Source organism: Nerophis lumbriciformis, linkage group LG10 (genome assembly GCF_033978685.3).
Source record: "Nerophis lumbriciformis linkage group LG10, RoL_Nlum_v2.1, whole genome shotgun sequence".
In the NCBI taxonomy this organism is placed as follows: domain Eukaryota; kingdom Metazoa; phylum Chordata; class Actinopteri; order Syngnathiformes; family Syngnathidae; genus Nerophis; species Nerophis lumbriciformis.
This window is the reverse complement of record NC_084557.2, coordinates 17213936-17230143: the sequence shown is the minus strand read 5'-3', so window position 1 is coordinate 17230143 and position 16208 is coordinate 17213936. Positions and strand designations below refer to the sequence as shown.

At 41.0% G+C, this 16208-nt stretch overlaps 1 protein-coding gene across 1 annotated transcript in view; it reads left to right on the top strand.

Annotated features, from left to right (window-relative positions):
* Nucleotides 1-2262: 2262 nt before the first annotated feature.
* Nucleotides 2263-16208, top strand: part of LOC133612592 (protein arginine N-methyltransferase 8) — an 84223-nt gene continuing 70277 nt past the window's right edge. Inside the window, exons 1-2 of the mRNA XM_061970157.1 lie at nt 2263-2674; nt 15364-15606. Of these exons, the coding sequence (XP_061826141.1) occupies nt 2606-2674; nt 15364-15606 (312 nt within the window). The 5' untranslated portion in view covers nt 2263-2605. The remainder of the gene's footprint in view (nt 2675-15363; nt 15607-16208) is intronic.

The window sequence follows — 16208 nt, the reverse complement described above, 5'->3', positions numbered from 1 at the left end:
AACAAACAATTACACAAAGCGACTCGGTAAAGAATCTGGGTATTATCTTCGACCCAACTCTCTCGTTGGAGTCACACATCATGAGTGTTACTAAAACGGCCTTCTTTCATCTCCGTAATATCGCTCAAATTTGTTCCATTTTGTCCGCTAGCGACGCTGAGATCATTATTCATGCATTCGTTACGTCTCGTCTCGATTACTGTAACGTATTTTTTTCGGGTCTCCGTATGTCTAGCATTAAAAGATTACAGTTGGTACAAAATGCTGCTGCTAGACGTTTGACAAGAACAAGAAAGTTTGATCATATTACGCCTATACTGGCTCACCTGCACTGGCTTCCTGTGCACTTAAGATGTGACTTTAAGGTTTTACTACTTACGTATAAAATACTACACGGTCTAGCTCCATCCTATCTTGCCGATTGTATTGTACCATATGTCCTGGCAAGAAATCTGCGTTCAAAGAACTCCGGCTTATTAGTGATTCCCAGAGCCCAAAAAAAGTCTGCGGGCTCTAGAGCGTTTTCTATTCGGGCTCCAGTACTATGGAATGTCCTCCCGGTAACAGTTAGAGATGCTACCTCAGTAGAAGCATTTAAGTCCCATCTTAAAAGTCATTTGTATACTCTGTATACTCTAGCCTTTAAATAGAGCCCCCTTTTAGACCAGTTGATCTGCCGTTTCTTTTCTTTTCTGCTCTACCCCCCTCTCCCTCGTGGAGAGGGCGGGGGGCACAGGTTCGGTGGCCACGGATGAAGCGCTGGCTGTTCAAAGTCGGGACCCGGGGTGGACCGCTCGCCTGTGCATCGGTTGGGGACATCTCTGCGCTGCTGACCAGTCTCCGCTCGGGATGGTCTCCTGCTGGCCCCACTATGGACTGGACTTTCACTAATATGTTAGATCCACTATGGACTGGACTCTCACAATATTATGCTAGATCCACTCGACGTCCATTGCACCGGTCGCCACATCTGCGGTCCTCTCCAAGGTTTCTCATTGTCCCATTGGGTTGAGTTTTTACCTTGCCCTGATGTGGGATCTGAACAGAGGATGTCGTTGTGGCTTGTGCAGCCCTTTGAGACACTTGTGATTTAGGGCTACATAAATAAACATTGATTGATTGATTGATACTTGCCACTGCAGGCTGACGCTTGATTGTGTCAACCGGCATACTTGAAAGAGAACAAACGTGCGCCGACGTTATCCCAGTCTGAGCGTGCATGAAAACAACATCACGACTTATTACTAGAGATGTCCGATAATATCGGCCCGATAAATGCTTTAAAACGTAATATCGAAAATTATCGGTATAGTTGTTTTTTTTTTATCAGTATCGTTTTTTTAAATTTTTTTAATTAAATCAACATAAAAAACACAAGATACACTTACAATTAGTGCACCAACCCAAAAAAACTCATTCACACGCATTCACACAAAAGGGTTGTTTCTTTCTGTTATTAATATTCTGGTTCCTACATTATATATAGCCCTGCGATGAGGTGGCGACTTGTCCAGGGTGTACACTGCCTTCCGCCCGATTGTAGCTGAGAGAGGCTCCAGCGCCCCCCGCGACCCCGAAGGGAATAAGCGGTAGAAAATGGATGGATACATTATATATCAATATATATCAATACAGTCTGCAAGGGATACAGTCCGTAAGCACACATGATTGTGCGTGCTGCTGGTCCACTAATAGCACTGACCTTTACCAGTTAATTTTACTCATTTTCATTAATTACTAGTTTCTATGTAACTGTTTTTATATTGTTTCACTTTCTTTTTTTATTCAAGAAAATGTTTTTAATTTATTTATCTTATTTTATTATTATTTTTTTTTTTTTAAATGACCTTATCTTCACCATACCTGGTTGTCCAAATTAGGCATAATAATGTGTTAATTCCACGACTGTATGTATCGGTTGATATCGGTATCGGTAATTAAGAGTTGGACAATATCGGAATATTGGATATCGGCAAAAAAGCAATTATCAGACATCCCTACTTATTACTCAAAAAAAAAAAAAAAAAAAAAATATATATATATATATATATATAAAAAAATCAAATAAAAAGGCAGAAGCGGTAATTGCTGCAGAGAAGTAAACTTGCGCACGCGTACTCATCAGGATTTCCGTGCACGCGCGCGCGCGCACGCCGTACGAGTTGCGCGGAATAGAGCGCCGTTGCTATTTTTAGCAACAACGTTGCAGTAGTGGAAGCCGTCAAAGTAGGGTGGCGTTCACTGGCAAGTGTGCCGCTTTGATGTCCGCACGTGCGAGTCTCGCACACACTCCATCATGACGGGACAGGATGCCGCCTGACGTCTTCTCATCTCGGCTGATGCGCGCCTCTCCTTTTCCAGCGGGAGGGGGGTGGGAAAAACCGCCGGTGGACGGCAAACTTTTTTCCACCATGGAACCCGCGCCGCTTCGTGACAACCGCACGTTTGGGAGCCGGTCCGGTTCGGTCTACGCACCCTCGGCATTCTAGAAGAAGGTTGCTTCTCGCCCTGGGCCGGAAACGCGAAGGAGGTGTTTTTTTTTGGGTTTTTTCCCGCCCATTTGTCAAGTGTCAAAAATATTTCTTCCCCCCTCCACCTGCCTCTTATGGGAATTAAGCACTCGTCCCGTTGCATGCTCCTCAGGAGAAAAATGGCGGATTCTGAGAGCAATGAGGTGAGTAAAGTGGCTTTATTATTTTTTTGTATTCAAATTATTGCACTTAGTTGTACTTTAAGTCAATCAATCAAAGTTTATTTATACAGCCCTAAATCACAAGTGTCTCAATGGGCTGCACAAGCCACCACGACATACGATCCCACATCAGGGCAGGAAAAATCTCATTGCCCTGCAATGCTGCATGGAGGGTAAAAGTTGCATTTCAGACAAAATATATAAGATGGCATTTTAAAGAGGAGTCCATCCAGCCATCCATTTTCTACCGCTTGTCCCTTTTGGGGTGGTGGGGGGCTATCTCAGCTGCATTCGGGCGGAAGGCGGTGTACACCCTGGACAAGTCGCCACCTCATCACAGGGCCAACACAGATAGACAGACAACATTCTGCCAAAAAAAAATTAAAAAAAATTACACTTTGAGCATCTGGCCAGCCAAATGCAGATTTGGGTATTAAATTACATTAGGTGCATTTACAGTACATGTATAAATGTGAAGTGAATTATATTTATATAGCGCTTTTCTCTCGTGACTCAAAGTGCTTTTACATCAATCAATCAATCAATCAATGTTTATTTATATAGCCCTAAATCACAAGTGTCTCAAAGGGCTGCACAAGTGGTACAGAGCCCACATAAAGGCAAGGAAAAACTCACTCCAGTGGGACGTCGATGTGAATGACTATGAGAAACCTTGGAGAGGACCGCATATGTGGGTAACTCCCCCCCCCCCCGCTCTAGGGGAGACCGAAAGCAATGGATGTCGAGTGGGTCTGACATAGTATTGTGAGAGTCCAATCCATAGTGGATCTAACATATTAGTGAAAGTCCAGTCCATAGTGGGGCCAGCAGGAAACCATCCCGAGCGGAGACGGGTCAGCAGCGCAGAGATGTCTCCAACCGATGCACAGGCGAGCGGTCCACCCCGGGTCACCACTCTGGAAAGCCCGCACTTCATCTATAGCCACCGGACCTGTGTGTCTCCCCCTCCACAAGGGAGAGGGGGGCCGAGGAGAAAAAAAAAAGAAACGGTAGATCAACTGGTCTAAACAGGGGGTCTATTTAAAGGCTAGAGTATACAAATGAGTTTTAAGAAACCCAATATCTAAGTTACATTTAAACCAGTGTGGGTGGCACTGGGAGAAGCTGGGTAAAGTGTCTTGCCCAAGGACACAACGGCAGTGACTAGGATGGCGGAAGTGGGGCTCAAACCTGGAACCCTCAAGTTGCTGGCACGGCCACTCTACCAACCGAGCTATTCCGCCCCTATGGTGCCTATGTCTAAAAAAAATGCTTGCTTTTAATTAACACATGAACAAAGATGTGATTCATTTGATATAGTTGTGTTTTGCACTGGTTTAAACCCGACATTCGGTTATTTTCAAGTCAGCTTGAATAGGCTCCGGCTCGCCCGTGTGACCCTGAACAGGCTAAGCGGTGGGAAATGAATGAACGAGAAGTGCACAAATATCCCAGTCGTCTGGTCTCTCCATGAGATTAAAAGGCACATTGCTGCTGTTAGAGCAGTGGTTCTTAACCCGGGTTCGGTGAGTCGGCCTCAGGGGTTCGGCGGAGGTCAAGACACACCCGACTCATCGCGTGAATAAAAACTTCTCCCTATTGGCGTATTGTGGATACGGCAACAGCAGAAGTCACACTGATTTGCAGGTGTGTAATTTGTTGTGAGTTCATGCACTGTGTTGGTTTTGTTCTTTGAACAAGGTGATGTTCATGCACGGTTCATTTTGTGCACCAGTAAAAAAAACAACATAATTTGTCTTGAATTTGAAAAAATAAAATAAAATAAAAAAATCACTAAAGAAGTGGTGGGGTTCGGTACCTCAAACAAGGTTAAGAACCACTGTATTAGAGCAGTGTTTTTCAACCACTGTGCCGCGGCACACTAGTGTGCCGTGAGATACAGTCTGGTGTGCCGTGGGAGATGATCTAATTTTACATATTTGGGTTAAAAAATTTTTTTTGCAAACCAGTAATTATAGTCTGCAAATGATGTGTTGTTGTTGAGTGTCTAGAGCTCGGCAGTGTAACCGTGTAATACTCTTCCATATCAGTAGGTGGCAGCCAGTTATGCTTAAACCAAAAATAAACAAAAGGTGAGTGCCCCTAAGAAAAGGCATTGAAGCTTAGGGAAGGCTATGCAGAACGAAAGTAAAACTGAACTGGCTACAAAGTAAACAAAAACAGAATGCTGGACGACAGCAAAGACTTACTGTGGAGCAAAGACGGCGTCCACAATGTACATCCGAACATGACATGACAATCAACAATGTCCCCACAAAGAAGGATAAAAACAACTGAAATATTCTTGATTGCTATAACAAAGTAGATGCGGGAAATATACAATATGAAACTGCTACAGGAAAATACCAACAAAAGAGAAAAAGCCACCAAAATAGGAGCGCAAGACAAGAACTAAAACACTACACACAGGAAAACAGCAAAAAACTCAATAAGTCAGGGTGTGATGTGACAGGTGGTGACAGTACACCTGCTTTGAGACAAGACCTATAGTGATGCATGCTTGGTTATGCTTTAAAGTCATATCCAACATTGACTTTTTACTGTCAACTGAGTTTATGATTTCTGCTGGTGGTGTGCCTCCGGATTTTTTCAACGCAAAAAATGTGCCTTGGCTCAAAAAAGGTTGAAAAACACTGTATTAGAGTATGTTCAATGGACTTCACTTGCGCTGTCCAAGGTACTGCAGCAGCTTGTAGAACCACTGCAGCACCCGATGGAACGTAGGATCATATGAAATAGCTTGCTGGGGAACGTCACGTGTCAGAGAATGAAGAAGTTTTACTGCAAAAGGTGCACAAAACATTACAGAGGTGATCTTAAACCACTCCCCAATATCTGTTATTCTGATCTGCGACTGAAGAAGGTCATCTACTTTGATTATTAAGAGGAGTGGGAATTGTCTTAATGAATGTTTTACAGTGGTATGCGTTTTACATGCAAGAAAACAATGAAAAATACATATTAACTATGAAGGAAATGAATAAATAAACATTTCCCAGCAGGCACAAGATATTGATACATCCATCCACCTATCCATTTTCTTCCGCTTATCCGAGGTCGGGTCGTGGGGGCAGCAGCCTAAGCAGGGAAGCCTAGACTTCCCTCGCCCCATGCAGCCATGGGGCATCCCGGGCCGTTCTCAGGACAGCCGGGTGACATAGTCTTCCCAACGTGTCCTGGGTCTTCCCCGTCGCCTCCTACTGGTCGGACGTGCCCAAAACACCTCCCTAGGGAGGCGTTCGGGTGGCATCCTGACCAGATGCACAAACCACCTCATCTGGCTCCTCTCGATGTGGAGGAGCAGCGGCTTTACTTTGAGCTCCTCCCGGATGACAGAGCTTCTCACCCTAAGAGAGAGCCCCTTCCCCGGACGGAGGACACTCATTTTGGCAGTGTGCACCCGTGATCTTGTCCTTTCGGTCATAACCCAAAGCTCATGACCATAGGTGAGGATGGGAACGTAAATCGACCGGTAAATTGAGAGCTTTGCCTTCCGGCTCAGCTCTTTCTTTACCACAATGGATTGATACAGCGATCCGTCTGTCAATCTCACGATCCACTCTTCCCTCACTCGTGAACAAGACTTTGAGGTACCTGAATTCTTCAACTTGGGGAAAGATCTCTTCCGGACTTGGAGGTGCTGATGCTCATCCCAGTCGCTTTACACTCGGCTGGAAACTGGTCGAGTGAGAACTGTAGATCCTGGCCAGATGTGGCCATCAGGACCACATCATCTGCAAAAAGCAGAGACCTAATCCTGCAGTCACCAAACCGCATCCCCTCAAAGCCCTAACAGTGCCTAGAAATTCTGTCCGTAAAAGATATGAACAGAATGGGTGACAAAGGGCAGCTTTGGCGGAGTCCAACCCTCACTGGAAACGTGTCCAACTAACTTCCGGCAATGCGGACCAAGCTCTGACACTGATCATACAGGGAGCGGACCGCCACAATCAGACAGTCCGATACCCCATACTCTCTGAGCCCTCCCCACAGTGACAGTCATTGGTACTATAACTTTACAGGACTTCCCGAGGGACACGGTCAAATGCCTTCTCCAAATCCACAAAACATATGTCGACTGGTTGGGCAAACTCCCATGCACTTGTTGTTGAAATCCTGTGCTTTTTAAGGTTAGGGTTACAATAAACACTTAACAACCTCCACCTCTCACCCAAGCCCCCAATGACGACCAGCGGTAGGCTATAGAAAATGGTTGGACGGATGTCCTCCAGCATCACCATACACATTGTTATATTTTACTGTTTACTGCACCTATATAATGATTTTGGAGTCACTGACCCTTACTATTAAAAGAGACAATTGTATACTATTATCATTATTCAACAGGCATTGGAATCAGTCCATGCAGAATAAAACTCTGTTTTCTTCTAAAAAAAGCTCTCATCCAGGACACATTACCGAAAGTCTGAAAATATAGAACTATTTTCATGAATGCACATGTCCTCCACTCCGATGTTAAAAAAGGGATACCTGACATGGAGGCTTAAGCTCAGCATGCAAATTAAGTCACTGCAAGTGTACACATATTTTGACATCAACATAACAAACACACACCATACATGTCTAAAAGACTGTTGCTGTGGGCAACCTTGAGCGCTCTGATTGCAATAATGGTTATGTACCCACTCAAGTACACCTTAGTGATGGTTGTAGACTCTAGAATGGGAAAAGACAAAATCCCTTACCTCTGGCTCATAATGGACCTTATCTAAAAGCCTGCAGTAGAACATAATGTTACATTTTAATATTTTTGTATTATTTAATAATTCAATTTCAATTATAATCCGATTAAAACATACAACAAACATTTTAGGCAAATATTTTTAGTTTATCAACAAACTTATTAGTGAACAATTTACTACTGTATGAATATAAATGTATTTAATAATGTAAGAACATCAACACAATATACATATATTCCATTTTGATGTATCAGTTGTTTAAGAAAAATAAAGTCAATAGTGCAAAATAATTACTGTAATTTACGGACTACAAGGCACAACTTTTTTCCCTTGCGTTGAACTCTGCGCTTTATACAATGCTACTGCTAATTTATGGATTTTTCCAGGTTCTCAAGCGTCACATGAAGCCAATAAATGTAGCGTTTTCAAATCACATCAAGGAAATTGCCGAACGGGTCACGATGGACCAATTAAATTGTTCACAATAAATCGAACGGACTCACAAAATCATTCAGTCAGCCATTTAGCACGTTATGGACTCACCCTCATCATTGAAAAGAAATTATGAAATGCACACAACTCAGCCCCAAAGCCGACCATCGAAAAAGCAAACTGCATTATTGGCTTTATTTAAACAAAAAATCTTAGGGTACATTGAATATATGTTTCTTATTGCAATCAAAAAACAGTTTTAAATAAATAAGTGAACATACTAGACAACTTGTCCTTTAGTAGTAAGTAAGCAAAAGAAGGCTCCTAATTTGACTGCTGATGTATGCAGTAACATATTGGGTCATTTCTCATTCTATTTTGTCAAAATTATGAGGGACAAATTGTAAAAATAGATTATTAATCTACTTGTTCATTTACTGTTAAAATCTGCTGATTTTCTGTTTTAACATGTTCTATCTACACTTCTGTTCAAATGTAATAACTTATTCTTCTGTTGTTTGGGTACTTTACATTATTTTTGATGATACCACAAATTTAGGTATCAATCCGATACCAAGTAGTTACAGGATCATACATTGGTCATATTCAAAGTCCTCATGTGTCCAAGGACGTAATCCCTGAGTATATAAACATAATATACATGTTCTTAAAAAGGAAAAAAGATTTTGTGCCGATAAAAAATATCGATGTAATCATAGTAGTATCGACTTGATACGCTATTGTACTTAGTATCATTACAGTGGATTTCAGGTGTAGATTCACCCATGGCATTTGTTTACATTCAGGGTGCTAGCTTGCTGTTAGCAGTTAGTTATCGTATCCTCCTACGATGTGTAGTGAAACATGTTGAGCTACTCCTCGTCCTGCAGGGATGATACTTGTAAGAAACGTACTTTATTTGTCGCCATGGAGGCGACGATTAGTGATTTAGAAGTAGCTAAAACACCGCCGACTGTTGAATGGACGTTCGCCGCTAGCTCGCTAGCTATGTCTTAAAGCACCTCTTCCTGAGGGCATTTCAGTGTTATAACTTCACCTTTATCGTCAGTTTTTAGACCAAAATGCGCCCGTTCTCCCTTTTCTGTCTACACACCGTGTCTGCTTGTAAATACTCCGTGATTGTGCGCTGCTGAACATGCTCCTCTGCTCGTAAAACCAGCAATGACGCGCCGTCATGCCCGGGAACCGGTACTTTTCAAACAGATTTTAGTACCGTTTTTTATTCATTAGTACCGCGATACTATACCAGTATACCGTACGACACTAATATAAATTATATAATTATATATATATATATATATATATATATATATATATATATATATATATATATATATATGGTGTGGGAAAAAATCGATTCAAATTCAAATCACGATTTTCACGTTGTACGATTCAGTATCGATTCTCATTTTTCAAAAATCGATTTTTATTTTAATTTTATTTTTATTGTTATTTTATTTTTTTATTAATCATTTAATAGTAAATCAAATTTACATTATTGCAATCAGTTGATAAAACATTCTCTTTTACAATTATAAAAGCTTTTTACAAAAATCTACTACTATGCTTGCATGTCAGCAGACGGGTAGATCCTGCTGAAATCCTATGTATTGAATGAATAGAGAATTGTTTTGAATCGGAAAAATATCGTTTTTGAATCGAGAATCGCGTTGAATCGGAAAAAATCAATTTATAATCGAACCGTGACCCCGAGAATCGATATTGAATCGAATTGTGGAACACCCAAAGATTTGCAGCCCTAATATATATATTATATATTTTAGAAAATAAGAGTTGCACTTTTTGAATCAAACAACTGAAACAAAATGTGATGGTATCATTGGGCAACAAGACTCAAACTCTAAAACAATAAATGTGATTAACATTGCTCGATGTAACTTTTTCAAACCCATCTTTAGAACCTTTGCCAAATCTGCTACAGTTCCTGCTCTTTCTGCACTTCTAACTGTACATTGTCCGTGATTGATTCGAACATTGCCAGAGTGCTGCAAGCCTGCACAGGATGAGAGAAATGGATAATTGATTGATGCAAGTGCTTCGAGACCAGCACTCACATATGTAGTGGCATTAGGGCACCTATGTAATACAATAAGATTCCACTATGCAGGTCTTGAGTGTGTGTTATTAGTGAACCCCTCATATTGATTTTGCTTGGTTCAGCCTTGGCGTGACTGCGTCCTATTTTCCACACAACTTTGTCAGATTGTCCATATGTGCTCTTTGCACTCAACAGAAGGAGTTGAAACAGACAAGCTTGACATGACTGAGCCTTGTCAAGTTGCAGTACGAAGTAAGATTGCACAATATAAACGATCGATGAAACTAATTTGGCATTTGGCCTACGATATTTACATTTTTATAACCCTATCGTGATAACGCATCTTGATTGCCCCTTCGAGCTATGTCCCGCAAGCAATTAATGTGCCGTTTATGCAATGTCGCGTACTAAAGTGTGTCCATCCATAGTGCAGAGCTGCTTGTAAGTTACTAATCCTTACCTCCATGGCACTAAATCACTATGTCAAAGTATCATTATCAATGAAGGACTGGAGGAATAACTAAACATGCAAGAGAGCATGAGGAGACAAGAATCCAGCTACGGATGTGAATCTTACAACAAATCCCAATTCAAGTTGATTCCGATTCTTGGGGTGACGATTTGATTCAGAATTGATTCTCGATTCAAACCGATTCTCGCAAATTATCATTCGGTACATTTAATTTTAATGAAACATGATCCAAACAGGGGCAGCACGGTGGCATGTGCCTCACAATACGAAGGTCCTGAGTAGTCCTGAGGTCAATCCCGGGCTCGGGATCTTTCTGTGTGGAGTCTGCATGTTCTCTCCGTGACTGCGTGGGTTCCCTCCGGGTACTCCGGCTTCCTCCCACCTCCAAAAACATGCACAGATTGATTGGCAAACACTAAATTGGCCCTAGTGTGTGAATGTGAGTGTGAATGTTGTCTGTCTATCTGTGTTGGCCCTGCGATGAGGTGGCGACTTGTCCAGGGTGTACCCCGCCTTCCGCCCGAATGCAGCTGAGATAGGTTCCAGCACCCCCCCTACCACTCCAAAAGAGATAAGCGGTAGAAAATGGATGGATGGATGGATGATCAAAACAGGTTACTAAAGCTCCTGTTGGCTGCTGTTGTATGACATGTACGCGCAGAGCAGTGAGAAAGCGCGGAGATTGCCTAAAAACATATTTTTGAAAGTGAATTATTAAAAATGTTCTATCAATTTATAATCATTATAAGTAAGAATTGGGATTCAGATGGCACCGCAACAGAATCGGTGCTTAGTACACTTCAATAGAAGTGTAGCTGGAACCGCGTTACCAGCTATGAGCAGGAAATTAGCAAGTAGATTAATAAAAGTCTAAAGCATAAGGGGGGCCGCGACCCCGAGGTGGTCCCCGAGGGGAACCGCCGAGGTACTGCAGGGGATTTTGACATTTTTGTCTCGAGGTTGCAGTGGCCTTCCCATTGGGCTCTCTCTAAACAAGCTGTAAAGCAGCTGCAGTACATCATGAATGCTGCTGCTCGAGTCCTGACTAGAACATGGAAATATGACCATATTAGTCCAGTGCTTAGGCCACTGCACTTGCTTCTTGTAGCTCAAATACTAGACTTTAAATAACAAAGTATGTTATCCACACTGTTTGATTTTTAATTTGAATTATTTGTTTCATGATTATGTTTTATGATTTTAACTTGAATTGATAGATTCATTTATCTATTGATTGATGATGATTTGTATGGTTATCTTTTTTGCCTACTTGTAATTTTCTGTAAGACATTTTTAATTGCCTGTGTACAAATTGTATTCTATAAATATATTATATAAAATATATTATATATTGTGAGGAAAATGATTGCACATAGTGTGTACTATCAGCACATCTAATACGTACATACCCTATTTGTTGTTGCTTAACACCATCTGCTACAGTAAGACATTAATACAGGCCGTATAAAGCAGATCTGGGCAAAATACGGCCCGCGGGCCACATGCGGCCCATTATGATTTTCAGTCCGGCCCGCTGGACGTTCTACATGATTTTTTTAGATCTTTAACATCAAAACTGTAGCTGCCATTATGATGTGCAGTGCTGTTTTTAAAGTATCGTAAGCCTTGAACTACAGAAAGTATTTCAATGGTTGAAATATGCGCTTTTGAGTGTTATACTATTTATTACGGTAATCTACGTCACAGCAGCTCAGACGAGGAACAAAACAGAGTGGGCGGGGTTTGTTTTCAGAGTAGCCAGCTCGAAACGCGTGTGTCAAAAACTGATTTTTACAACAAATGTCTGCATAAAATTGACAACATATCATATTGTAGATGTTTATTACTTTGCATTCATATGTTTCTGTTTGTTGTATTTTTTGTTGTGTTTTGCTTGCTATTAGGGATGTCCGATAATGCCTTTTTGCCGATATCCAAAATTGACCAAACCCTTAATTACCGATACCGATATCAACCGATACCGAGATCTACCGATATATGCAGTCGTGGAATTAACACATCATTATGCCTAATTTGGACAACCAGGTATGGTGAAGATAAGGTACTTTTTTTTAAATGAATACAATAAAATAAGATAAATAAATTAAAAACATTTTCTTGAATAAAAAAGAAAGTAAAACAATATAAAAACAGTTGCATAGAAACGAGTAATTAATGAAAATGAGTAAAATTAACTGTTAAAGGTTAGTACTATTAGTGGACCAGCAGCACGCACAATCATGTGTGCTTACGGACTGTATCCCTTGCAGACTGTATTGATATATATTGATATATAATGTAGGAACCAGAATATTAACAACAGAAACAACCCTTTTGTGTGAATGAGTGTAAATGGGGGAGGGAGGTTTTTTGGGTTGGTGTACTAATTGTAAGTGTATCTCGTGTTTTTTATGTTAATTTAATTTAAAAAAAAAAAATACAAAATAAAAACCGATACCGATAATAAAAAAAAACGATACCGATAATTTCCGATATTACAGGACGATATATATTATCGGACATCTCTACTTGCTATCGAGGAGCTGGTATGAGAAATGTAAGAGAGGAGCGATGTTCATATAATGTTAATATTCAGTGTTTTATTGCTTTTGGTAATATTGTAAATCCCACTTTCTTTATTTTAATGGGCATTTTGGGTGTCCCGTTCAGTAAAAAAAACTGTAAAGTTCCGTTCTGTGTTTTTGAGGTGGTCTTTTTTTAGAATCGGACATTGTGACTTTTGGCATTAGTGTTCCTGAAAAAAGGGAACCAAACACCGATTTTTACAGCTAAATGTGTATATATCATTTATACTCATTTATACACTTATTGGCCCCTAGACACATTTTTTCTCTCAATGTGGCCAACCATGTCAAAATATTGGCCCAGCTCTGGTATATATATATATATATATATATATATATATATATATATATCCATCCATCCATTTTCTACCGCTTATTCCCTTCGGGGTCGCGGGGGGCGCTGGAGCCTATCTCAGCTACAATCGGGCGGAAGGCGGGGTACACCTATATATATATATATATATATATATATATATATATATATATATATATATATATATATATATACATATACCAGAGCTGGGCCAATATTTTGACATGGTTGGCCACATTGAGAGAAAAAATGTGTCTAGGGGCCAATAAGTGTATAAATGAGTATACATTTATATTACAGATTTACCTTTGAATAAACAAAAAACACGAGACATTGTACATCATCAGGCGCAGGACAGGATGTATCCTGTTTGTTTGCTAATATTCATGTATTGAAGGGCTCAAATTATGTCCTACATTATGGGGTTTTTGGAATTATTTTCCCTTTCTTATCTACAAATGCGGTAAGTATCGTCGGTAGTCATGGGAGGAAAAACCTCTTACCCATTTCAAAATATTGTTATTATTATTTGTATGCCAAATAATATTCTGTGATATATTTTCATATGGCATAAGGATGCAATATATATCGCCTAACCGTGAGCTTATCCTGTCACACTTCAGAGCTTTTTTTGTTGTTGCTGAAAACAACTTATTGCTTTTGCCACTGGTGATAATTAAGGTGAAAGGCCTTTGGGTCAGAAGGAGTGTAAACACAAGAATGGCACATCGGTTCATTGCCTCCATCTCTCCATCCCTGCCTCTTGGTTTCACTCCCTCACAAAAGGCACAGCCTGACACAGGCTCCCCAGCAGGCACCTAGAGCAGATAATCAGGGCTTTATGTGTATGCCGTCTGTGCAGAGCAACATTTCCTTGCCTTGTGTTGACTAACAGGCTGACGGAAGACGGCGATCAAAGTTTTTTTTTTTTTGACTCACCAAACAGAATCATGGAGCCGCAGATGACACGATTAAAAAGGAACGATTTAACTGTTGTGCAAAAGTCTTGGGTCACCACTAACTTTGTTGTTTTAATAACCATTTTGGATCATTTTGACACAGTATACCAGTAATACAACCGTGTGACATTAACTCTGCACCTCTTTTTTTTTTTTTTAATTATATATATATTTTTTTTGTCCTGTCCAGCTTCTCAGGCAAATCATATAGTTGATGTAGATGCCTGTATCGGCTGTACAAATTTACTTTACAAAAGAGAAGGGCTGGATACTTCTCTTGTTGCCTTATTTGTATTTGACTTTATTAAATGTATTTATATTATCATTTGGGGCAGCCGGGCCGGAGCAGGAGGGGATGGAAAGGGAAAAAAAGGAAGACAGAGGGGGAAATTGTGGGGACAAGAGGGGGATAAGACAGAGAGACAACAACAATAACAATAACAACAACAACAAAACAACATCAGCGAATACGACATGTACAAATATGATGGTAAAAGTGATAGCAAAGAAGCAGTTAGTGAAATAAATAATAATACATAAATGACAATGACCATTATTACACTGCAAATGGAGCAATACAAATACCAATAGAAATAGCACTATTGATAATGAATAATAACAATAATTCACCTCTATTATCAACAATACAATTGTTCAAATGCAACAATACATATATGTAATGATAACTTGAAATACAAAAGAAAGCAGACAAATGGAGGGGAAGACAGAGAAGCCAGCTATATTAACCTTGTAGATAGTTATAGTAACAGTAGGTTAAGCTTTGTCAGTGTGCCATTTTGTTACCCAGTTTTAACTCTGCGCCTCTATTTATGCCATTTCCTCCACTCCCTTTGTGTATCCAATATTTCTAATTTACCACCGTGCGGGAAAAGCAGCAAAACAGGCCCAGAGCATGAAACTACAACCATCATGCTTGACGGTAGGCCTGGTGTTCCTGCGATTAAAGGCCTCACCTTTTCTCCTTCAAACATGTTGCTGGGGTCAGTTATCTCCGACTGCAAGCTATCAATTTGAGGAAATAAAGTTGACGTGTGTGTTATTCACATATGAAAATGCGTAGTTTTAACCATATGCTGTTTCTACAGCTGCCACAGCCGCAGCCGGTCCGCATCATTCCATCGCGGTCGGCTCAGCCCACCTCCTTGCCAAAGCCTGTGCCTTCCATCCAGCAGCCGACACCAAGACCTGTTCTACCGCCACACACGCCACACGCCGCCGGCCTTCCCAACTGCTCCGGACGGGGCAAGATGGCAAAGCTATGTAACCCCGAGGAGATGACCTCAAAGGACTACTACTTCGACTCGTACGCCCACTTTGGCATCCACGAGGTACGACAACAACACTTACAGATCCAATCAATAGGATATATGATTATTCAGCGTAATGGTTGCTGCAGGGTCAGCGAAATGGCAGCAGAGCAACTCATGCTGTTATGATCCGCTGCCCGGATCATATTTTTGTTTTTGTTTTCAAGTCACTTGTGTTTTCAGCACCTCTTGAGTTTGTTTCTGTTGCCATGACGGCAGATTATAGTCACCTGCCTCTGGTTAGTGTCCCGGACGCGCACCTGTTGCCCGGGCACTAATCAGAGGGCTATTTAGTTTACGCGCTGGCCTCACTCGGTCTGTTGGTTTTGTTTGCTCCCATGCAACAAGTTACGCTCCTAGTTTCGCTCATAGTCTGCATTTTTGATATTAGCATCTTTTGGCTACCCTTTTGTTTTCTGTGCCGTGGGCACCGCGCAGCATATTTTGTACTACAACTCGAATAAATCATTTATTCTCACCTGCAAGCTGCTTCCTGACCCCTCTGCATCTTGAAAAGACGACCTCCGGCATCACCATGCCACGCAGTCGTAACACATGCATGTTCAATAGACCAGTGTTTTTCAACCACTGTGCCGTGCCGTGAGATATTGTCTGGTGTGCTG